Raw genomic sequence first — 25,790 nt, forward strand, 5'->3', positions numbered from 1 at the left:
GAACCCTCTGGCTTCCTGTGTAGATGGGTGACCGCTCCTCTGCTGCTGGGATGCAGTGTGGTGATGTAGTCAGACTAACTGGAGCCAAGCAGGAGCCAGTGCCATGTTCTTAGCGCCCCCAGAGCTGGGAGGAAAATACACTGTTTCTTTACAAATTACTCAGACCACAGCACTTTGTCTTGGCAACAGAAAATGGCAAATCCAGGAAGCTTAGAATTCTATTACACAAGGAAAGAAGTCTAGCCCCTTGAGCTCAATGCCCCCCTCCCAGCGCTGCCTGTATATTTTGTTAATTTTTTTAAAGTTTTTTTCTAAGTACTTAATGTTGTCAGGAGATGACATTATCTAAATAATAATGACATGTTTCATTAGGAACAATTTTATAATCATTAAAATCTAGCAATTAAAATCACAAATCTGGTAATGAATAATCATGTAGGCAATAATCTTATCACAGCTATTCACCTAAAATAGCAGTTGATGCTTATTAGCTTTTAAGCCTTTGCCTCTCCCAGTAGGAATAAACTTTATTACTTTTCTTCAAAAAAAAAATGACTGCTAATTAAAATCAGAATTTTCCAAAGTCACTTCAGACACCAGTTTTGAAAGTGTCTTAATACATTCATTATGGATTGTAGTGTGTTCATTGCAGATTCCTTCTGTGACTCCACGTTAGAAATCTCACACAGTGAGTTACCACAGAAGTGTAACGTGTGAGCTGAGCACAAGTGTGGACTGGACCCTGCCTGTTTGTCAGCGTCTTGCATCTTATGTACTTTGGTTAGCCTTTTATTGTGTCTTATCATCAATGGACTGGATAATTTTAACTAGTGTGTTCATAGGCTTTATCCACACACATACACTCGCACACACACTCACACACTCACTCACACACACTCACACACGCACACACATACACACTCATACACACACTCAGACACACACACACTCACACACACTCACACACACTCACACACACACTCACACACACACTTATTTTTGTGCAGATAGATCGAGAGCGTTATATTGAAGCTGTGAGTGATCAGTTTCAGTGTCTTGTTTGAGGAGCTAGAACACATGATCACTCTATTACTGAGCCACAACCACACCCTGGCCCTGGCAAAACTTTTGTATTGAAAAGGAAATGTGAAATAAAGCTTATGCAAAAAAAAAAAAAAAAAAAGAGTAGGAAGCGGAATAAAAGATGCTATTTTCAGCCTTGCTATCAATGAATTTCACCCATAGTTCCCCATTAAATTAGTTAAATCTCCAATAAAATGTGGTATGATACACACTTTCACTTTGCTTTATACACAATTATTTACATTTGTCTTCACTTTTTCAGTTATTTCCACAGGATTCTCTCTTGTTGGTTCGTGTGTTTGTTTTCAGACAGTTTCACTGTGTAGCCTTGGCTGTCCTGGGACTCATTCTGTAGCTCCAGGCTTGTCGAAAAGTCAGAGCTCTGCCTGCCTCTGCCTCTGAGTGCTCGGATTGACAGTGTGTACACTCCCCCGCCCCCAGAGGATTTACACTTAGGAATGCGTTAACTAGCTCAGGAGCAATGCTTTCAGACTCTGGAGGCAGGTTGCGTTATCCTACTTACCAACTGACTGGGACAGTCTTCTCTAGGTTTCCACCAACATGTAGTATTCCTTAGCATTGTTAATAGTTTTTTAAAAATGTCCATGTGAATAGAGTTGTGAGCCCTGCACATGTTTTGATAGATGCATTGTTGAACAGTTTGGTTGTGTGAACATGGTAACATACTTACAGTCTAGATGGAGCAGGTAGGTTACCCTGGGGGGCTTCCTAACATAGTCATGACCAGGTGAGCATGAGGTGTGGGAAGCTGTAGCCAGATGAGTCAGTGAACTTAAAAGATGGAGGATTATACTCTGCAGCAATGGCTAAAAGTAGAGTAGGTATGAACTAGAACCCGTCATTATCACCGCGTCAGGCCCTGTACATCGTTGCTTTATACTTAATACAACTGCAGTGCAGGCCGGCTTACCGCAGCTTCACCACAGACACTGAGCAGGGAGTGGTGCTACAGCTTTACAACACGCTGTAATGTTGGTGATGCAAATTTTCATCTTCATTACATCTATGGGACAGCAGGCAGATGATTGTATACTCCATAAATACATGTGTAACTTGTATATGTGTATACATATGTTCATTAGTTATAAAACATGATAAAAAGGTATCTAATTTTCTTCTGAATTTTTAAAAGGTGACAGATTTTGTATTATCATTTAGAATTTGTGTTCTTCCTCATCAGTGTAGTCGATTGTTTTTAGTTGAAGGCTTTACTTTATACTTTATACTTTACATTGCAGTTGTATTAAGTATAGCTCATAAAATACCAATATTCTGTTATACAATAACTCGTATTTTCTCTAGTTCAGGAGATCAGTTTATAAAGGAGAAAATGGTTATATATAATTTTAAATTTGAGGGGACCCTGTGGCCTTCAGTGAAAGGTAACCAACCTTCTCTGTCCCTAGGTTTTCTTTCTACCATTAAGTAACACCATCCTCAGTTGTTTTAAGGACAACTCCATCTTCGCCTGGGAATGTGACACTCTGTTTTGCAAGTACCAATTGCCAGGTCCACCTGAAGGCTGTAACATCTTATACAAAGTGTTTGCGGTGACCAGGTAATGAACATTTTAAGGAATTTAGTTTCTGTTTTAAAAATCTGAATTTCCATTCAGTAGTTTTAGGAAAAGATTCCTTCAGCTTTAGATATGATCTGCAGACTCTTTGTTTTACTTTGGCTTTATTTTTACTTTATTGTGCAACTTTTAAGTATAAGTAAAAATGGAGAAATACACTAACTCCTAAGGACTCATCCGCTGTAGCAGTTGTCAGCTAATTCGGGTCCTGTTTCTGTCTCTGACTATTTATTTCTCTGCTGTATTGTCTAGGAGCAAAGTTTACATGTGTTATTTCATTGGTAAATATTCCAGAATATGTTTCTGAAGATTAAGGGCTGCTTTTGGGGAACATACCACGTTATTGTTATCAAATGTTTACAAATGAACAAGTGCTGCTTAGCACTGTCATACACCAGTGCTGAGACAGCAGTGATTGTCCAGTATGTGGATCCAATGACCGCTGTGCTCTGATCAGGACGTAGCAAGCTTTATACATCTCATTTGACAGTATGTTTCAATTTTATTTCTTATACATAAGTTAATCAATAAGTATGTGCGAGGACTTGAAAGCTTAAATTTAATCCTTAGAACCATGTTCATTTTGTTTGTTGGTTGGTTGGTTTTAAAAAGCATCTTTTTATATGTGTGATAGCATATTCTTATAGTCACGCCAGTGGGAAGATGCTGGTCAGTGGTCCATAGGGCTCCGGGCCCTGGAAAGTTCCTGTTGAGAGAGACAGACAGAACACAGGCAGACAGACAGACGGAGGAGATGGCACCTACAGAAGCACAGCCCAAGGTTGTCTTCCAGCCCCTACGTGCATCTGTACGTGTGCTTCCATTAGGAGCGGTGCAGGCCTCTGTCTCTAGGGATTTGTGCTCACCACCTACCCCGGCCTGGTGTGTGAGCAAGCAGTAGTGTCGTGCCATTGAGCTGTGAGCTGTTGCTCTTCCTAGGGTGCTGGCTATTCTAGCTCTGTATTGCCTCTCACTAACTTCCTTTTCTGTTGTTCCTTCACTTCTGATTCTCTAGCTGTTCACGTAGGACATAAAAGCTGTAAAAGCGAGCATTCACCTTGGCGCTTTACCCGCTTTGGGATAGATTATAGAAAAGAGTAGAAGGGCAAATTAAAACTCGATCCCCGGGGCTGGGGATTTAGCTCAGTGGTAGAGCGCTTGCCTAGGAAGCGCAAGGCCCTTGGTTCGGTCCCCAGCTCCGAAAAAAAGAACCAAAAAAAAAAAAAAAAAAAACTCGATCCCCGCCCCTCTTTTTCCTTAGTTGTTTTTGCGGTTATTTTTGGGTTTTGCTTATTTGTATTTGTTTTTGAGATAGGATCTTACTCTTAACACAGGCATACCTCAAACTCATGGCAGTCCTCCTGCCTCAGCCTCCCTAGTGCTTCTCTCTCTCTTTTTTTTTTTTCCTTCTAAAACCAGTTTTTAAAACAATAGGTTAGTTTATTGGCATCTTCCAAAGATGGCCATTGGAACTCTCTCTTTCATCATTAATCTTTCCAAACTCCTGGATTTAGGTGGGAAATTTCAAGCCACAGTAGTTAGGAGTTTTTAGAAGTTATGTCTCATTTTCAGGCACTTGGTCTGTTGTAACTAAGTGCTCCAATCCTACAGTCAGCTCTTTCTCTAAAGAGTGAGTAGTACGTGGTGGGAAATGATGATTTGAAACCCTGTATGCCAGGGGGACTTGGGATTGGACTGCTCATTCTTTATAGACCTTTCCAGGCTTGCTGGAAAGACTAGGAAGTGGATTGGTTTCTCTGTCTCTCTGTGTCTCTGTCTCTGTGTCTGTCTCTCCTTCCCTCTCTCCCTCCCTCTCTCCCTCTTGCACATGCGCGCACGTGTGCGCGCACACACACACACACACACACACACACACACACACACACATGCACACACACATTTCTTCTTAGGGCTTAGGAAATCTCACCAACTCTACCAACCTGTATATTGAACTATTCATGATATTTTGTTCACTGGCATAAATTCTTATCTAATCCAGACCACCCCAGGCTCGTTCAGACATTAATATCCCGTTTTGCTCTGTTTTATCCCTCCTTTGTAAATGTATCTCTTCCAAACTAGTCAAGTGCTGTTTGCACATCATCTCACTGGTCCAGTCACCTTCCTGCTTTATTCCCTTTGAACGTCCCACCACACTCAGAGGAGAGTCCATCCACTGCCTTGCGTGTAGCCTAGGCTGTCACCTGCCACAGGCAACCCCCTCTCCATCTTCTTCCCCCTCTGCTCCAGGCACACTTGACAGGCTCTTTCTTGTCCTGTACAAGAATCGTATCCTTCCACAGCACCTTTACTGGCAAATGTGGACTTTCTCCATGTTTCCGAGAGTTAGTCTAGTCATGTCATCCAGGGAGCAAGTCTCCATCCAGCTTTACAGCTGCACAGAATTTCTTACTAGCTGACATCAAATTTACTTATTTGCTCTGTTTCTGCAAAAGACATAAATTCCCAGCACCCACACAGTGATTCAAACCCACCTATAACTCTAGTTCCAGAGGACCCATTGCCCTCTTCTAACCTTCAGGGGCACTGGGGTTACATATGGTAACCATACAAACATGCGGGCAAAACATTCACACAAATTATATGTGTTTATGTACACACACACACACACACACACACACACACACACACACATATAGGCTGGACTCAAACTTACAGAGATCCGCCTGTTTCTGCCTCCCAAGTGCCACTACCACCTGCCTAATAAATAAATAATCTAAAAATATATTAAAGTGTACATGATCCTCAGCCCCTAATACCTCATTCAGCAAGTCACCCACAAAGTTAAGCTGGTGCTTTAAGGCCATAGGTAACACTTCTGGTTCTTCAGTAAGCCTGAGCCACCCTGCTTAGTCCACTGGCCACACGTAGCCTTCCATTCCTCAGTAGCATAGCCACGATTCCAGAGTTCATAGCTGCCAGAGGCGCCCATGGCCAGCATGACTGAAGGAGTTTACCCCCACAGGAAGCTCTGCAGTGTGAGCCGCTCAGCTGGCCTCACCCTTCACTGTTCGGTTTTCTTTTTAAATGTAGAGATGGCCGAATCTTGGCTGCTGGAGGCAAATCCAATCACGTGCATCTGTGGTGCTTGGAGGCCACACAGCTCTTCAGAATCATTCAGATGCCTACGAAGGTACGAGCTGTTCGCCATCTGGAATTCCTGCCTGATAGCTTTGATGCTGGCTCCAATCAGGTTAGTAACAGGAAGAGCAAGCTCCCACTTCCAGGCCTGTGTTGGCTCTGTTGTTCATGCACTTCTCTTCTGCAATAATCCTTAGTCTTTGAAAGTGTTGGCCATTTCCAGCCACACAGGCTCCCCTAGTGCCCTGTGGTTCCCTGCCTCGCCTCCATCCCAGCTCTGTCTTCCTCAGCTCTCGATGTAACTAACTGCACAACTGACTCCAATCTAAAACTTTGAATAGTTTATTTTCGTAAAGAATCTAGAGTTGAAAATAAGAATTCAAAAGCTTGTGTTATTTATTTAATATTACTGACAAATAGTTGTTTACCTTTATTTTCATTGACAGTCGCAGTGATGAAGTTAAATTGAACACATTTCGTGTGGTTGCCCACACACACACACACACACACACACACACACACACACACACGCAGTATGTAAGATTTCTAAGTTGTTGATGTGTTCTATGGTTGGGAATATAAATTACCACGAGGCGTCGGTGCGCCTCATCCCGTCTCCTGCTGTCTGGGTAGTCAGTCACTCCTTCCCAGAACTACTGTTGTTACATGCGTGTTTTCTCTGTAGATACAGCCTTACACTGTCTTCTTTTTTTTTTTTTTTGGTTCTTTTTTTTCGGAGCTGGGGACCGAACCCAGGGCCTTGCGCTTCCTAGGTAAGCGCTCTACCACTGAGCTAAATCCCCAGCCCCCACTGTCTTCTTAATTTGGAAATTATCCCGTATTAGTATCAGTTCAAAATGTCTTTCTCGTTCATGGCTTTTTAATATTTCCTATTTCTTTTTAAACTAGCCCTCTGTTTTATTGGGTACTTAATCTATTTTTAGTCCTTTTCTGTTATAAATAAAGCCTTGTAGGATGACTAAATTTGTGCAAATGTCACTTTTATTATCTTCTTTGTAGTATAAAAATCCAAGAGCTGAGATAGTTTCATGAAGGCAGATGGAACAGGGTCCTTGTAAATTGCCCTCAGGACAGCCTGCTGCACGTGTGGACGGCTATGTCTGCCAGCCAGCCATTCAGACAGCACACTTTCCCTCCGGACATTGCCAGACTACCTTTTATAAAACAACCCTGCTTGGAATGTCAGAGTCACGTGCAGTTACACCATCAGCCATTGGCCCTAACCCTCATGCAGCAAGAGAGGTTATTCATTTAATGCTGTCATTATAGTATGTCTTTAATTTTTCAAATTATATAACAAGTTTAATTTTTCCCCTTCACAGACTAGCTACCCAGCTGCTCTTCTACCACATCTAATGTACAAACTGTAATCTCAGTCCTCTCTCCAATATCAGGACAGCCGAACACAGGCAGAGAGTGGGGCACTTTGCCAAGAGCACGTGGTCTCTTTCCCACCTCTGACAGCCGTGTGGAGACGAGAGTCAGCAACTGGTCCCTGTGTCTCAGGGGAGGAGGCCTGCCGGGAGAAGCCAAGGCCTTCCATAGCTTCCCAGTGTACGTTCCATACTGTGTAGTCAGAGCCAGACATGTCTGGGTCTAAAGACACATCCACATGAGCCATCATTGGTGATTTAAAATGTGTAATGGCTCACTGGAAATTGAGCTGCCCTCTTAAAAATTATATAAAATGAATATTTTACTTTTAAAATATGTAGGGGTTGGAGATTTAGCTCAGTGGTAGGGCGCTTGCTAGCCCTGGGTTCAGTCCTCAGCTACAGAGGGGTGCGCGTGCGTGTGCGTGCGTGTGCGTGCGTGTGCGTGTGTGTGTGTGTGTGTGTGTGTGTGTGTGTGTGTGTGTGTGTGTGTACACACCGTGGTCTATGTATATAGACTTTCAGCTTTAGCTTTCAAATGTTAAGGCCCCATCATTTCTGTCTCTTCAGGTGCTTGGTGTGCTAAGTCAAGATGGGATTATGAGGTTTGTCAACATACAGACTTGTAAACTTCTCTTTCAAATCGGGACTGTTGAAGAAGGAGTTAGCTCATCAGTAATTAGCCCACACGGTCGCTACATAACAGCTATCATGGAAAATGGAAGTCTGAATGTGTATTCAGTCCAGGCTTTAACACAAGAAATAAATAAGGTATGGCATCGAGAAACTGAATGTGCTCTCTGCTGTCATGTTGTGCCACCAACAGTGAAGTACTTCCTCTGTGCTTCCTTCTAATGTCATCAGGGCACTCTGTCCTGAAGAGCTGCATCTCCAGCTCCAACTTCTCACCGTGCTCCTTCTCAGCCTGGTGCTCACCCCCGTCAGTGTCTCCTGTGACCGCTCTCCCAAGACAGGCCCCTAACTTCATTTCCTCCTTTCTGTTCTGCTCTGTGTTCTCCTCGTCTAGGTTACAAGCCTGTGTCTGGTTCGTTCTTCCTTCCTTCCTTTCTCTCTCTCTCTCTCTCTCTCTCTCTCTCTCTTTCTTTCTTTCTTTCTCTCTCTCTCTTTCTTTCCTAATCAAGTCACTGCTAAATCCTAGGCTTTCTTACATTTGAAACTAGATATTGGATAGAGGCATTGTCTACCATCCACCCATCATCTCTGCCTGTCAACTATCAGGTACCTATTTATCATCTCTCTCTGTTACTGTCTGTCTGTCTGCTATCTATCTATCTATCTTATTGGTTATCATGAAATCTGTTCACCATCTACTAACTCAGTTCTTGCGATAATTTTATATAATTATATACTTCAAATCACAAGACTCATCTAATATATGTGGTTTTGTATGTGTGTATTCATATTTTTTATAATATGGGATTATAATCTGTTGTTCTTGCATGTAATCTACATCAAATATACAGTGTAGGTGCCATAGTTCTTACTTTTATATTGTTGAAACATTTAGTATATGTTACTGTTTTACATCGCCAGTCTGTCACGCGCTCGTGCTGAGCCTCTGCAGCTTTTCCGTTTGACTTTCTACTGCTGAGAAAACGTTGACGGGGATGGAAAGTAAGCGGACAGAGTGAGCTACAGACCTCCTCATGCTGCTGGTGCTGAGCACACGGGGCCACAGGGAGGGACAGCTAGCTCCCACGTGCAGTCGCCCTTTACTTTTAGGACACATCGTCCTGTGTCTGTGTGGCTGCTTCATAAATAACTAGCCATGTTTCCTGTATAGACCTGAGTTTTACTATGTTTTCTTGTCATTTGATGATATTCTAATGAAGTCAGTGAATTTTTATGTATTCATTACAGAGGTGACATTGAATCTAGTGACATCCAGTGTTCTTGCCTCGGAAAGATTGTGCTCAAAGCCAAGGAAAACGCCCCAGCAGGGGAAATAACTTTATGGGCTTTTGTTGCTGTAAAATTATAAAAAATGCTATGTTTTATCCCACACTAGATCTGGCACTGCAGTGCTCCAAGGTATCTGGTAGACATCGTCATCTCAGTCAGCAAAGCCTCTCACCCGCTCTTCTCCATCCCATATCACACTGCCGATGGCCTCTCTCTGAGCCTGGCAGCAATCTCTCTGCCTATCTAGTACCCAAGGCAGGTTACCACCATGCCAGACGTACACATCCAAGGCAGCCACCACACACTCTCTTAAACTTAAGTCACCACATGAAAGAACACACAACACAATAACCTCTGATCCAGTTGATAGGATGTAATTGCCCACCTAGACACACAAAGCCCTGTGCACATCCATCCCTTAAGAACATTCATAACAACCTGTAAATGTGCAGAAGGAATCTTAACATCCGCCTCCATGTTCTCTCCACAGCTTCTCCCTCTCCAGTCTCCTCCTCCCTAAAACTTTTCTCCTGCCCATCCTTCCTTCTCATCCAATGACAGGCCTCATTCTATCTTGTACCTGCCTTCACCTGTGACATCATCCTACAGGCTTTAACAAAAATTTAGTAGAATGGATTGAAATTAAAGAATAAGGGGCTAGAAAGAAGGCACAACAGTCAGAAGCATTGGCTGTTCTTCCAGAGGACCCAGGTTCAATTCTCAGCACCCACATGTTGGCTCACAACTGCCTGTGTACCTCCAGCTCCCAGGGATCCAACGCCCTTAGGCAAACATGCATGCAGGCAAAACACTAACACACATAAAAATTTAAACATAAATAATTTTTTTTAAATTAAAGAATGGCAGATCAGCAATATTAAAGGCTGGCATAATCTGGTCAGATCATTTTGATTCCATCCTAAGATGAAGAATTAAATCGCAGAAGTGAGCACTGGACCTTGTCCTTAGAACTCAGCCCATGTCCTTATTTGTTTCTTTCCTCTGAATAATGAAGACCATTTGGTTTCAAAGGGGGTGCCTTTTGTGAGGAGAGTGTTCTCCTGAGTCATGTCTGTTCAAGTCAGCTGACTTAGATCTTTCCCGTTTGGCAGCCCCTAACAATGAGCTCTTGGGTTGTGCGTGGTGTTGCCTACGTTGTCTCTAACACAGTTGATGCTGAAGGGACAGTCAGCCCTCGGTGCGGACCACAGCCCTTGACTCACACAGGGCAGGGGACCCCATGCTCTCTCAGAGTATGTGCACTGCAGCAGTGAGGGTGCTTTTCTCAGCGTCCTCCTGGGCCATCCGTCCAGCCATGCCTTCTGTGTGTGTTGTCCTGTGTGTCATCATGTGGTGACCTCATTGTGGCAAGGGAAAGTGGTTTGCCGTCATATAATTTTGAGCCACCTTTTGGGACTAAATGCTATTTATTGCTGTTATATTTATACTTAGAGGACTTTGACAGACATATGCTATGGTTTACTTATCAGTAAGCATTCTAAAGTATTCTTAGACATAACTTAAAGACTAACTGTATAAACTAACTGTATAAAAAATACCTGTATAAATTAAAAACTAACTGTAAAAGTTAAACTTGACATGCTTTCCAAGAATGCCGACCGGGGGAGATCCATACAGGGACATAAATACACAGAGTGTCTTCCCTCCTCTTTCAGCCTCCTCCTCCTCTAGTTAAGGTGATTGAAGATTTGCCTAACAATACAGTGAGTTCCAATAATCTGAAGGTAAAAGTAATGTCAGGAAGGGTACAGCGCCCAGCAAGATGTAAAGAGAGGAAAAATCAAACTAGAGTACTCAAGCAGGACCTGACTGGGAACTTAGAAAACAAGGAGGTAAGAATATTTTTATACTTGCGCTCCAGCTTGCTGTGACCTGCTGTAGACTACGTTGTGGCTTCTGCGCTATGTGTGGCTGATGATGTTTGAGGTGTGGGAATCTGAACCGAGGTTTATGAATCCAGGCTCTCGAAGGGCTGGCATGGCTCGCACCTGCAGCCCAGCATTTAGGAGGTAGAGGCAGGATTGTGAGTTTTGGGTCAACCTGGGTTACAGAGTGACACAGCATCTCAAAACAAAATACAACAGACCCTCACAACCTGAGTCCCATCCTTGGAACCCACACAGTAGACAGAAACCAACTGTCAAAATTGTCCATTAATCTTCATGTGTGTTGCGCAGTGTATACACACATGCACATTGCACATACTAAATAAATGTTTTTAAAGAATATTGTAAGTGTAAAACATGTGCAGCAAGAAAGTAGGAGAACCTAGAATATAAAATCTTATTGACGTCATACTGACTATGTGTTACAGTGACTTTTGATTATGTTGGGTTAAAAATTATAAAAATGAATTTTTCCTATTTTTCTCTACTTTTGTTAATGTACTTGTTAGACAATTTTAAATTCTAGTTGTGACTCACATTGCATTTCTGCTAGACAGTGCTGCTGTAGGAGGTTATAAGGGGAAACAGGAAGCAGACTTCGCACTGCTCCCTCTGGAGTCGCTGTACTCCTTAGAGGCGGCCAATACCACAAGCGCCTTGAGGCAAAGAGTTCTATAGGTTTTGTTTTCTAAAATAAGTGTATGCAAGAATGCATGTATGTGTGCATGCCTGAATGTATGTGCATGTATGTGTGCATGTGTGTATGTATATATGTACATATATATGTATGCATATGTGTGTGTGTGCATTGTGTAAGTGTATGTTTTGTGTGTTAAACTTTTTGAGATAAGGAAACGTTCAAGTCCGTTCCTCCACTTTGGGCTCCAGGGTCACAGTCAGGTCACAAGGCCACACAGCAAGCAAGCACTTTCACCAAACATCGAGCCTTCTCGCTGCCCTGCGTTCTTCTCTAAAATGGTTTCCTATTCTTTTAATTTTTTTCTGCAAAGCATATATATTATTTTGAAACAAAAAATATACTCATAGAAATGTTTAATAGTATCTTCAGGGAACTTATTTATTGACAGTACAACATACAGGTAAAATACACAGTGATTTTTCACAAACTTAATTTACCCATGCTACCCACAACCACGTCAAAGAGTGGAATGTTGCTGCTACTCATGGCCTCTGCCCAGTGATAATGCTGTCTTTGCTGGGAAGAGCAAGTGCTGGGGACTGACTCTGGATTGCACATATATACTAAGTATGTATTCTGACACACACCTGAGCCTCTGGGTACCATAGCTTTGTTCACTACATGCTGTCAGTTTTCCTGAGTTGCTGGCATAATTCATAACCTGACAGCAAGAGAGAGTTCTCGTTATTCCATATCCTCAACAACACTTGTTATTGCTCACATTTATTTTAATAATGTTTCCTATAAACATTTAAATGGGTGTGGTTGTGCTGGAGTGTTGTCAGGAGATAATATGGAGTGACTGTCATAGACTCTGTTTTGTCTGTACTTGAGGGTGGGAGAAAGGGAGCATGTCTGCCACGGAGTCCAGCCACTCGCGTATTTATTGTGTGTTGTGTTCAGTTCTGTTGTGCTGTTTGACCAGGTTCTTCCCTGCAGCACTGACTGGCTTCAAGTGCATTATCCTCTGAGTGCTAAGACTGCAGGCATGCGCTCCTGCCTGTCTTCTGTGCTGTGTCCCAAAGTTTGGAAGCTCCTGTGGCCTAGATACCATGTTTTCAGTTGCATAGCTGTCACTTACTAATACAATCTTTTTATAGAACGAATTGTCAGAAGGACTAAATAAAAAGCGCTTGCAAGTCTTATTAAAAGGCTATGGGGAATATCCAACAAAATACAGGTAAGCTCCAAATTCTTTTATTCTTAAGTCCATTTTGCTCAAAAAAGTTCTGAAATTAACTTTTTAAAATTAACTTTTTATTTCAGGATGTTTATTTGGCGTTCCTTGCTACAGCTGCCTGAAAACCACACTGCGTTTAGTAGCCTGATGGATAAAGGGACCCACGCGGCCTATCTCGACCTTCAGAAGAAATACCCCATCAAAAGTAGAAGGCTGCTGAGAGTACTACAGAGGTAGGCTCGCACGCCACGGCGAGGCGCGGGGCGGCACCCAGGCCTGCAGTGCTTCCACATCCCTACCTCACACAGCACTGTCTGCTCATCACTGACTGTCCTTGCTGCTCGTTTGAACACATCCCATCGTGCATAGGTAGTAGTTCATGCTGACGTTCCAGAAAATTGTAATCTCTTTCAGCTCAGCAGAAAGCTTGGGCTTTAAGACATAATATGCAGTTTGGACTCTATTCAGCCATTTAATAAATGATAAAGGCTGTGTCTTTTCTCCCCTGTCCTTGATTATTTTTGGCCAGGAAATAGGGTTGAAGCTAAGAACCCCAACATCATGAGGTTATTGGGGTGTTTGCGCACACCAGTGTCTGGCTTGTAGAAGATACTTGGTAAATGCTGGTCATGAGCGTCACCTGCGAGGATGTCCAACTGCAGCCCAAGTGCTGCACAGAGCTGAACATGGCTCTGAAGATGACTCTGCACAGAATTGTAAACTTTCTTAAAACATCGTAAGACTTTTTTTCAGTAACTTGATTATGCAATACTCTCAAGTGTGTAGTTTATAGGTGACATGCAAGGCTGAGCACAAATATCTTTCATTATTAAGTAAATATGTACTTAATTCGTGTTACAGGTATAGAAACCAAGGTATACAGAGGTTGGTAATGTGATGTGGTCACGTTTGTCAGAGCTGAAATTGCACCCAGTCTCCAGAATCCAAGGCCGGCTTTCAGAGTTAAGCTTTGTGATGGGAAGGTGAAGCATATGTGACAGTTGGACCCACATGGTGAAGAGCAGCCATCGCTCGCTTGAGTAGCTGCTGACTCGGGGCCATCTCGCTGCATAGCTCTGTCCTCTCCACACCAGCCTCCCCGCTGCCTCCCTACACACGTACACGTGCTATGCTAAACATGCATACACAAGCCTTCAGGCCAGGGACCTTTCCTCTGACACGAGTCCCTGTGCTGCCTGCCATGACCCCACCATCAAGGAAGAGCTTGCTCTGTTCTCCTCACATACCCACTCAGCATCCCCTTACTGAGTGACTTGGCAAAGTTTATGCTAACTCGTTCACTTCGGGATTGATCAAGTTGTAGCCCCCACCAGGTTTGTTGGTTCGTTGGTTGGCTGTTTTGGTTTTTGGTTTCCTGCGCCCTGGCTGTCCTGGACTTGCTCTGTAGACCATATTTTTATTTTCCACTGTTTTGGTATTTTAGAGACAGAGCTCGTGTACGCCAGACTCTTCTGGAACTGCAGTCCTGCTGCTCTGCCTCATGAGAGCTGGGACTCTGGGCATTGGCCACCACACCAGGCCTCTGAGACTTCATCCGCAGACCCTCTGTTCCCTGGCGATGTGTCTGCTGGAGAACCTGAATTACCTGACAGACTCCATCAGAGTCTGGATTTTGCTATTCCCTTACAGCTGTTTCTCTTTCTCCATAATGTCCTCTAACCTGATCATTCATACAGGGCTCCTTATAACAGTCGGGTCGTTAATGTCCTCCACTTTGGTGGGTGGTTCTCCAGGTAACGTTACAGGTGGCTTTGTGTGCCTCTGTTAGGAGGTTTGTGACCACGGGTTGTCTCTCTTTTGACAGTGTTACTGGCCGTTGATTATCATCTGGATCCTTTGCTTCCCAGAGATTAGCAAAACACTGACAATCTAGTTCCGCCATTTCTTATTTTGTGGAAAATTTCTATAACAAAAATTTTCCGCGCTTACCTAGGAAGCGCAAGGCCCTGGGTTCGGTCCCCAGCTCCGAAAAAAAGAACCAAAAAAAAAAAAAAAAAATTTCCTGGGGGTGGTAAAATGGCTCAGTTCATAAAGCACTTGCCTTGTAGGCCAAAGGATCTGAGTTCAATCCCTAAAACCCAATAAAAACCTGGGGGCCGTGGGCATTTTTGCAATCCCAGTGGTGGTGAGATGGACTCAGACAAACAGGTCTGTGCAAGCTCAGTGGCTGGTCAGTCAGCTTAGTCGGTGAGGCTCAGACCAGGAGAAACCCTGTCTCACACACAGTGACGTGTACCTGAGGAACGCAGCTGAGATTGCCCTCTGACCTCTGCTCACGGGCACGTGGACTCCTCACGCACATGTATTCCCCACATTCCCCACTCCCCATGAGAACGTGTGCACAGACAAAGACAGACAAGGTTCCCATCAACCTCCAGGCCCCTCTAGTGTACAGTTTATGAAGGAAGGACAGGTTAAATGATTGGTACCTTTTAAAAATGTTAACAGTTTTCAAATTAGCAAATTGATTAATTTAAAATGCCCAAAGCCATACATTTATATATTATAAGCTCAGATTTAAACATGTTTTTCCAGTGAACAGGGCCAGGAAAGAGTTTATATTTTCTATCCATTTAGGATTTAGTTTTTTGCATAGCTTTGATTTTATATTTGAATCTTTTAATAGTCAAAAAAGATTTTGATTCATAATAGCATTGACGTGCATGTCTGTGTGTGTGACTGGGATCAAACCTAGGGCCTTTTGCATGGTAGATAAGTTCTCTCCTACTGAGCTACATCTACAGCTGGCTTTTCCCTCATACACCCTGACTTCTGAACTTGGTGCTGTGTGTGTGTGAACTCTGTCCTGTATGTTTGAGAATGGGGCTGCTAGACTTTACGTGTATGTTTGAGTGGTTGGTTGGTATTTTTGTTGTTTTCTGTTTGAGGTGGGTTCTTATTATAAAGCTCTAGCAGGCTCCACACTTGGGATGTTAGCCTAGCTTGCCTTAACTCTGACAATTCTCCTGCCTCAGGTTCTGCAGGCTTGTATCACCAGGCCTGGTTCATGTTATGATTATTGAAAATAGTTCAAATGCTTTTTCTCTTATTTCTTTTAGACTGTAACCCATAGCCTGTATAATCAAATTATTATTTTAAAATGACATGGCCATTTCTATGCTAACGGCACAAATTCACTGCACGGTTAGGTTAATTTGTCCTGTTTATTTCCAGTGCTCCTGGTTCAGTAGAGGCTGAACACGGGGTCACTGACTGTCTCCTAGCCCCTGATATTTTTGTTTAATTTGAACTTTGTTTTGTTTTATACTCTCATACAAAATGAGGTTTATTCAAGCCAGTCTAGCTTCTGTTCCCTCCACCTTGTTTCTCCATTAGTAATGCTCTCAGCAAACATGACATAGTCACATGTGTATCTGTGCTTTTCCTAATGCAGCTGTTTAGACCTCTCACACATTCCTAGGCCCTGCTTTAAGTGAGAGCATTTCACAGTGTGCAGAAGTATTCTGCATCTGATTCTAGCTGCCTGTGCTCATCACATGATCCATTGCCCTGTCCCTACTAGTGAGCGTTTGGATTGTTTCCAGTCTCCTGCTCTGAAAAGGTGCTGAGTTCATTAGTTTTGCCGTACATACTCTTAAAAATCTGAGGTACCTTAAGTTTTAACTTATTGCCCTTTTGATTTCTATGAAATATCAGCTGATGTTAAGACTTATTTTATTCATTTACTCTCTACATTTAATATGCTTGCCTGCTGTGCATAGTAAGTCTTCATAAAATAACACTATCACTCAGATATTTTTTGAATACCCTCGTGTCTTGCCTCTGATGCTTGGATTCAAGTTTGCAGAGTTAGACACAGCAAGCACTTTGGCAGAAAGCCCTGGGAATATATTACTTCAGAAATGTAATATTTTCACACATTCCTCTGCAGTGCTAACTTGCCCGTATTCGGGGGATGAACAGATTACATATTCCTTCTGTTGATCCCATCATTGTAGGAAATCAAGAATGAATTCTGTCAGTAAATAAAAGCATCCGAGATGCTGACATTTGCCTGATGATTCAGATGGTCAGGAAATGCTCTCGTCGCATTTCTTCCTACAGAGTGTGTGGGCAGGCACTTCCTGAAGACAGTTTCCTAAGCTCTGCTAAGGTGGCAAGAGAGTTTCACAACATTAGTAAGTTTGATGCATGAAGCCATTCTGTATATAGCACTTACCATTAAAGTTACTGTTTTAATTATAATTCTGTATAAATACTTCAAACTATAGTCTTCATTTTTTTCTTTTGTTTTTCAATTTCTATTCTTCTAATTTCTTTTCTTTGAGATAGAATCTCACTCTCTAGATCACTGCGGCCTGGAACGTACCCACATAGCCCAGGTGGCCTCAAACTCTCATGCTCCTGCCTCAGGCCTGCACATGCTGAGCTTAGAAGGAGAAGCCATCACACCTACTTTTTTTTTTTCTATGTTTTCATTTAAAAATTGAAAACTAGGTGCTAGGGAGAAAGCTGGAGGTTAGGAGCACTGTCTGCTCCTCAGAGGACCCACATGGCAGCTCACAGCCATTTGCACCTCCAGTTCAAGGAGTCCGCCATTCTCTGCTGGCCGTCCAGGGCACCAGGCAGACAAAGTACTCATTACACATGAAACAAAATTCTTATTTACTCTTACATTATTTGTTTTATAATTTTAATTCAAAGTCATAATTTAATGAGAGAATTATTGTTTTTAGCTTAATTCTGTTATTACAGGAAGTTGAGACTTGCCTGGCTACAGGCTCTACTGAAGAAGCTGTGTTTATTCTTTATATTTATAATTATGTCACTACATAAGAAAATGCTGGTTTGTTAATTTAAATTTTTTAAAATTACATTTATTCATTCATTTATTTATGGAGCACATGTATGTGTGTGAGTGATGCGCATGTGTGGAGATAAGGGGCTGTGAGAGTTACATCTTTCCTTCCACCGCGTGAGTCCCCAGAATTGACCTCAGGTCACCGCACTTACCTGCTAAGCCATGCTGCCAGCACTGCCATGCCCTCCCTCTTCTCTTTGTACTAAAGATGTGTGTTTAACGATTAGTGAATGCAGTGATACAGTACAGACCTGCTTTAACAGACGTAGTAAGGTGGAGATAGTGTCTTTCTGTCGGCATGGGCAACTGCGCATGGCAGATGACTGCACCATCTACCTTCACATGTTTGGACATCTGGAGTACCTGAGAATTGTTCATTCTAATGTTTTGAAAAGAACAGAGTTCTTGGTTAGGAACATTTGCCGCTCCTGCAGAGGATCAAAACTTGGTTTCCAGCAGCTGTGTCAGACAGCTCACACCTCTCCTGATTCCAGTTCCAGAGACTCTGACGCCATAGGTGCACACACGCACACACACACACATGCACACACGCATGCTCTCAACATAATAAACCTATAAGCAAATGCCTTCTGCCTTTATATATGCATGTCATACACACGGACACATGAGATAAACCTATAAGCAGATGTAGTTGTTTGTAAAATCGATGAGCAGTTTAGAAGATCTTAGGGAACTGCTACTTTCTGCCCTAAGCTGACTTGCACCAGAGGCAACTGGCTGTCTGCTTGCTGACTTCCATAGGTATATACTGCAGATAAGGCACACTAGTTACTTTGATTTGATCTCCTCACCCCACATCTCATCTAGCCCAGGCTGGCCTACAACTGGGGAATCTTCTGCCGTGGCTCCCAAGTAGAGAGTGATTGCAGATACATGTCCCTACTGCACATACAGATAACCAAAATAGGATATATGATGTCTATCTTTTTGTTTTCCTTTAAAAGTCTCTCGTCGGCCCTCTGTAGTACATGTCGGAATACTTGATTTTGTGTGCGCATGTGCTGTGGCACACATGGTGGGTCAGAAGACAACCTGCATTTGGTTCTCTTGTACATGATGGTTCCAGGGATCAAACTCCGACTGTCAATCTTGGTGGCAAGCCCTCTTGTCTGCTGAACCATCTTGTTGGCCCTGCATCACTTTTAAAAATGCACATGGAGGGATAATTCAGTTTAGACTGTTTATATTGTTAGTAGGCAGGTAGAGTGGTTTACAGGGGTTTGTTTGTTTGGTTGGTTTAGTTTTGCTATTTTTATTTTTATTTTTTGCTTTACACACAACATTGATCCATGTGCATACCCTTGTGTGATGACTGTATGGAACAGACTCACACTGGGGACTGCCAGGTCAGAGTCTCTATGTTTAACAGAGCTCTCGGAAAGGTCCGCCGACTCTGAGGAGTGTCAGTTTTCCTGGGAACCAAACTTGGATCCTCTGCAGCAGCAGTACTCACTCTGAATGGCTGGGTAATCTCTCCTGCCTCCCGTTAGATTAAAAGCTTGACAGAAATGTGTAAATGTGTATGAGTCAGGGCTCCCTAGAGGAACAGAGCTGATAGAATGAATGTGAATTTATATATGTGGTTGGTATGTATGTACACACACACTCGCACACACACACACACACACACACACACACGCACGCACGCACGCACTCACACGCACACAGAGGGGATTTAGCACAGTAGCTTACAGGCTGTGGTCCACCCAGTCCAATAATAACTGTCCACCAGGCTGGGCGCCTCCGCTGGTCTTCGGTATCCTCCAGAGTCTTGAGAAAGTAGGCTTTAATGCCAGTGAAGGAACAGGGTTGCCAGCAAGAGTGAGGGCAAGCAAGCAAAGAGCAAGCTTCCTTTTTCAGTGTCCTTTCTGTGTGCTGTCACCAGAAGGGAGGGCCCAGATTACAGGTGGATCTTCCCAGCTCAGAAGATTCCGGCCACTTGGGTTTTAGTTGTTCCCAGATACAGTTAAGTTGACAACCAAGTAGATAACACTTTTTTTTAAAGAAACTTTAAAGACTTATTTGTTTAATATGAGTATTCTGTCTCTATCTTCAGACACACCAGAAGAGGGCACCAGATCCCATTACAGATGGTTGTGAGCCACCATGTGGTTGCTGGGAATTGAACTCAGGACCTCTGGAAGAACAGTCAGTGCTCTTAACCCCTGAGATAGGTATTCATGTAATGATACTCGATGCCATAAAAGCACAAAGGTTCTAGAGACCCAATGATAGGAATCTTATACCAATAAGTGAGGTAGGTCAACACCACACTCTCATAGGAACAAAGAATACATGAGGATATTTATGCTACATATCCTATATAAATGTTTCAAGTGTTAATTAAAAACTTCAAGGCACAGAACAGTGTTTATGTAATACCACCATTTGTGTGGGGTTGAATTCTTTTGTTGGTGGTAAGGGGAGACTGGGTTCTTTTGAGGGGGAGGAGCAGGGTCTCATTATAACCCTACCTGGCCTAGACCTCATTGTATAGACCAGGCTGGCCTTGAACTCCCAGAGATCTGCTTGTCTCTGTTCCTCCATTGTTGGGGTCAAGGTGTGCACCACAATACACAGTGCTTCTAAAGAGACGAACTGTGCACTGAGGATGGGAGAGAGTCTCCACCAAGTCTGAGTCACCTACCAGACATGCTTTAGTAATGCTGTTGCTTTCTGGTCTGTCTTCCTTTTTTTGCTCCCAGAACCCTGTCTGCATTAGCTCACTGGTCTGCAATCTTCAGTGACATGCCGTATCTTCCACTTTTGGCATTTCCATTTGTAAAATTATTCCAGAACAATCAGCTCATCTGTTTTGAAGTTGTTGCTACTCTCATAAGTAAGTACTTAACGACTGCACCTTTGCTACACTTAGGGAATCTAGAAGGTTTTACTTTTAGGTCAAGAAGCATGAGAGTCAAGTTTAGAGCAAAAGCGGACAGGGCAGTCATTTACAGGGGGACCTTACAGGAAATGCAGAGAGGTGAGTCTCTTAGACAGTATTGCTCTGGGCTGGGTCTGCACCTCCTGAGGGTTGGTGCTTTTCATGGGACTGCTTCAGGACTGAACAGTGGTGAGCGGCGCCTGCCGCCCGTGCCCAGGTGCTGGCTGCTGCCCTCACACTCCTGAGGCTCACAGAACTTATCGGTTTGTATGGCACATTGTCCTCAGTTCACTTTTGTTGGCTCCTTTTTTTTCCATCACTACCCTGTGCTATAGCCACGACTGTCCCCTCTCTACAGATGAGACCGAGGCAGAGACCCCAAGCTCTGGGGCGAGGTTAGGACAGTGTAAAGTGACTCACACTAACCACAGCAGTTTAAAGAAGTTGAAATCTTTGCCAGATTTTACCTCTGGCTTAATTATTAACTCAAGTCTAACTATACAGTAATAAATGAATTAATAGCGCTCATAAACTATATAATATTCTGCTGATGAAACTTCTGTTGCTAATTTGAGATAGGAGGTCATAACATTGAGGAATCTAGCTTTTCCTGTTACTGTGATAAATTCCTTCCATTTCTTGTGCTTTTTTTTTTTTTATTCTACCTAGGGCTCCATCTATAGAATGGAGCACCACATTGGTAAATTTTCTTTATTGCTAAGCAGGGCAGTGGTTGGAAATGTGCCAATAAAGGCATGTATGCACACACACACACACACACACACACACACACACACACACACACACAAAATCCAAACCATTCCTAATCAAACATGTTTGGACCTTCTGGTTCCTGATGACTCCTGTTTTGCTGTCTTTGATTAGAAGGGGATTTTCTTAGGAAAGGCTGTGTGTTGTGATTTATCCTTATGGTCAACTTGACCAGACTTAAAATCATCAAGACGAATTGCTGGGCATACCTGTGAGGACATTCCCAGCAGAGGTTTAAATGAGGTGAGAAAAGCCACCATCAGTGTGAGTTCTGGAACCTGATGTTCTAGCAGTTAAAAAGTTATATTATCTCTTCTTTATTCACAAGCATATTGAGAAGAAAAAGAGGATTAATAGGGTTTGATGGTACAGTCCTGTAATCCCAGCTAGTTCAGAGGATGAGGCAGGTAGGCCACAGGTTCACACCTGCCTTCAAACCTGCAACTAGAGGAGCAAATGAGTAAATAGGCTGGGGTGTAGCTTAGGGATAGGCAGTGCCGAGCATGTAACGAGGCCCTTAGGGCCAACCACAATACTAAAGATAAAAGGCCCAGTGTAATTAGGTAGACTGACATAGGTGGATCAGAGATTTAAGACTAGCCTGGGAATATGAATATATGCATATAGACAGTCACAGAATGTGACTGTCGAAAATCCCTTTATAATAATAAAGGTATTTAAAGACAGATTTTCTGACTTTTTCCCTCTGTAGTCAATTGGTGTCAACATTGGTTTGAGTACTTTCCCAATCCTCCCATCAATATTCTTACTATGATAGAAAATGTTTTGGCATTTCATGACAAGGAACTGCTACAGCACTTCATAGACCGTGATATAACTTCCCAGGTAAGAAATAGAAGGGCTTTAGAGTAACATTCATTTTGAGAGCTAAGATTGATTCTGGAGTGGATAAAACACTATTTCCCCAATGAATAATATAATTTTTAATTTATTGTGTGCATGTGGGAATGTGTGTGTGTGTGTGTGTGTGTGTGTGTGTGTGTGTGTGTGTGCGAGTGTGCGGTCTCTATCTGTGGGCCTACTCAGGTCATCCACTTGATCCACTTGATGGCAAACAGCTGGGCTGCTGGGCTGTCCTGCCCACATTCTGAATTTTTAACAATTTGCTATTCTTTATTAAGTTGCCTTTCTGGAAGTCTACGAAGAGGCCACGTAGGAGCTGAGGATGTAGTTTAGTGGTAGAGCGCTGGCTTCGTGTGCATTAGGCCTGGTTTAGTCTCTAGCCTGTGGGGAAGCAAAGTGCTATCCAAATTAACGTAGTGCTCTTAATAGCATAGTTGCTGCATAACTTAAACTGGCAGTGCTGCTGTGGCTCTTAGAATACTGGTGTGGTCCCAACATTTCATGTTTGCTTTAGGTGTATGCCTGGCCTCTCCTTGAAACGTTGTTCTCTGAAGTGCTGACAAGAGAGGAGTGGCTTCGGTTGTTCGATAATATCTTCTCCAGTCACCCTTCCTTCCTCCTGATGACCGTGGTGGCCTACAATACCTGTTCTAGAGCGCCTTTGCTCAACTGCACTCTTAAGGATGATTTTGAGGTAAGTGCCCATCTGTAAGAGAAAGGTCTCGGCGCTGATGTACAGACAGTGTATAGCGTGCTTGCCTCACAGCAAATCCCAAGCAAGAAGTCTCCAGTCTCAGTTGTTTACATTGAGGAGCACATTCCTGGCTGAGAACCTGCTTGCATTGGACATTGATGTTAGGTGGTAGAAATATAAGAGATAAAAAATTGGACCACATCCCTAACCTTGTGTAGATTATTGGCAAGCAGGTGTTATAACTGCTTTTTGTTTATTTTTTCCTTTGTAAAGACTGTTGAACACTTGCTTGCTTGTTCTTTGAATGATCTCATTAGTGTCCCCTCTGGTCTGTGATTGTCTAGAAATGTGTGTAGATTACTACTTGGTAGTTTCATTGTGCTTGGCCGGTTTTGTGTTTTTGTGTCTTGTAGCCCAGAGGGAGGCTTCAAACTCCCTCTGATGCACAGGCCAGCATGAAGCTCAGGGCAACCCTTCTGCCTTTGCCTCCCGAGCTGGAGTTGCAGATGTGTGACCTGTAAAGTCAGCATGAGGAAAGCTGAGGCAGAAGGATCACAGGTTTGAGGCTAGTCCCAGATTTGTAGTCAATTCTGCTTGCATAAACTATTACACAATAACATAAAAGCAACCCAGCTGTGTAACTGGACACCCACACACACACAGAGCGTCTTCTTCCCCTCTCTGTGCCCCCAGGACTCGCTGCATAGCTCAGGCCTCACCTTAGCTAGTGTTTGCCCATAACTTCCTCTAGGTCACTTGCTGCTTCCCTTCCCTAGCATGTGTCTCCGCATCTCATGTGGACTCGTTCTTACTGCTTCTTCCGGGTATTAACAGTGGGCTTCGCTGGTAAGCCTTGATTTGAACTTCAAGTTTTCTTACAGTACTTTTTTCACCATCGGAATAACCTGGACTTAAATGTTGTAATTAGAGAAGTTTATCATCTCATGGAGACCACGCCTGCTGATATTCATCCAAATAGCATGCTGGATGCTTTTGTTGCACTAACAAAAGGGCAGTATCCTATATTTAATCAATATCCAAAGTTCATTGTGGACTATCAGACAAAGGAACGGGAAAGGATAAGGAACGATGAACTGGACTTTTTGAGAGAGAGGTAATCATGGCATAATTATTCTTCAAAGAATGAAACAGTATAAGTAAGAAAGTTTTTTTTCTCTAGATTATCTTATGTGTATGAAGTGTGCCTGCATGGGCTTGTGTGCACTATGTATGTGCAGATGCCCAGACAGGTCAGAGGGTCATCACAAGTAGTTATAAGCTGCCAGAAATGGTGCTAAAAATCGAGCCTGATTCTCTGCAAGAACAGCACATGATTTTTAACTTCTGAGCTTTTTCTCCAACCTCAAGTAAAGTTTTTAATGAGCTATCAGTTTGAATTATAAAGTACATGTATCAAATCTAAATTTGAAGGCAGCTGATGTCTTTAAAGATTATCTGGAAATAAAGTCACATATTGAGCTTTCACCAGGTTCTAGATTTTGTATCTTGTTTGCATTTTCATAATAGTAAACATTGTGTCTACTTAAGGCAGACAGTTGAAAATATGCAAGCTGAAGTGGATGAGCAGAGAGCTAAGGATGAGGCGTGGTACCAGAAGCAAGAGATGCTCCGTAGAGCTGAGGAGACAAGAAGAGAGATGCTTCTTCAAGAGGAGGAGAAGATGGCCCAGCAGAGACACAGGTGCAGTTCACATGACCCATCAGAGACACAGGTGCAGTCCACATGACCCATCAGAGACACAGGTGCAGGTCACATGACCCATCAGAGACACAGGTGCAGGTCACATGGTCCAGCAGAGACACAGGTGCAGTTCACATGGTCCAGCAGAGACACAGGTGCAGTTCACATGGTCCAGCAGAGACACAGGTGCAGGTCACATGGTCCAGCAGGGACACAGGTGCAGGTCACATGACCCAGCAGGGACAGGTGCAGTCTACTGTTGTGGAAATCTAGAATGGAAGTCAGATAAGTTCTGTTTCCTTCCCTTTTTTTTTTTTTAGCTGGGGACTGAACCCAGGGCCTTGCGCTTGCTAGGCAAGCGCTCTACCACTGAGCCAAATCCCCAACCCCTCCTTCCCTTTTCTTACTTAAAACACCGTATATAGTTACCCAGTGTAATTTCCATTAAGCAAATATGTATATTAGTAAAAAGCATATATGCCACTGAAAAAAATCTTCCATGTAGTAAAGTTAATTCTAAAGGAATGTTGAATATTGTCCCTTGGCATGAAATTTCAGAAGTAATACGAGCTCTAATATTTTTAAAAACATTGTTTAGAAATATTCATTCTACACCAGGCATAATTCATGCCTGTAATCCTAACAGCCTCCCAAATTGTTAGGCTGTTAAAGCTAATCTGGGCTTGCTTCATCACAGACTTCTAGATCAGCCTGGGCTGCAGAGTAAGACCTTGTCTCTCTTTTTTTTTTTTTTTTTAAATCATTTATGGTAGGCAGAAGTGCTTTGTAATAAGAGTGTTGAAAAATCACTCTTGGTGCAGTGTGGTTTTCAAAAGTATGTTTTAAATTTAGCTCTGATCCAACAAATTAAAGCTTAAATCATTCCTCTCCTTGTGCATTTAGAACTTTGGCAATGCCAGATGTGTTGGTGCTTGGTTTTAATCCCACCACTTATGAAGCAGAGGCATGCGGAATGTTGAACTCAGAGTTCAAGGACAGCCGGGGTTACACAGTGAGACCCCGTGTCAAAGCAAAAAAAACCAAGATCTTTGACAAGAGCCTTTGACTCAGTGGTTAAAAGCATTTGCTACTCTCATAGAGGACCTGGGCTTGGACCCCAGCACCC

General features: G+C 43.0%; 1 protein-coding gene across 6 annotated transcripts in view; it reads left to right on the forward strand.

Moving 5' to 3' along the window:
- The window catches only part of Tbc1d31 (TBC1 domain family, member 31), a 79,530-nt gene that overhangs the window by 40,205 nt on the left and 13,535 nt on the right, over positions 1 to 25,790 (forward strand). For 4 of the 6 annotated variants that reach the window (XM_039078789.2, XM_063263256.1, XM_039078791.2 and 1 more), the window contains 11 exons: positions 2,511 to 2,662; positions 5,735 to 5,894; positions 7,747 to 7,947; positions 10,776 to 10,952; positions 12,807 to 12,886; positions 12,973 to 13,119; positions 20,456 to 20,589; positions 22,118 to 22,251; positions 22,784 to 22,963; positions 23,845 to 24,077; positions 24,512 to 24,664. In XM_039078789.2, the coding sequence (XP_038934717.1) occupies positions 2,511 to 2,662; positions 5,735 to 5,894; positions 7,747 to 7,947; positions 10,776 to 10,952; positions 12,807 to 12,886; positions 12,973 to 13,119; positions 20,456 to 20,589; positions 22,118 to 22,251; positions 22,784 to 22,963; positions 23,845 to 24,077; positions 24,512 to 24,664 (1,751 nt within the window). Of the gene's footprint in view, positions 1 to 2,510; positions 2,663 to 5,734; positions 5,895 to 7,746; positions 7,948 to 8,142; positions 8,416 to 10,775; positions 10,953 to 12,806; positions 12,887 to 12,972; positions 13,120 to 20,455; positions 20,590 to 22,117; positions 22,252 to 22,783; positions 22,964 to 23,844; positions 24,078 to 24,511; positions 24,665 to 25,790 lie in introns of those variants that run through there. The other 2 variants (XM_063263257.1, XM_039078793.2) reach the window with 2 other exon arrangements.

This window comes from Rattus norvegicus, chromosome 7 (assembly GCF_036323735.1).
Source record: "Rattus norvegicus strain BN/NHsdMcwi chromosome 7, GRCr8, whole genome shotgun sequence".
Lineage (NCBI taxonomy): Eukaryota > Metazoa > Chordata > Mammalia > Rodentia > Muridae > Rattus > Rattus norvegicus.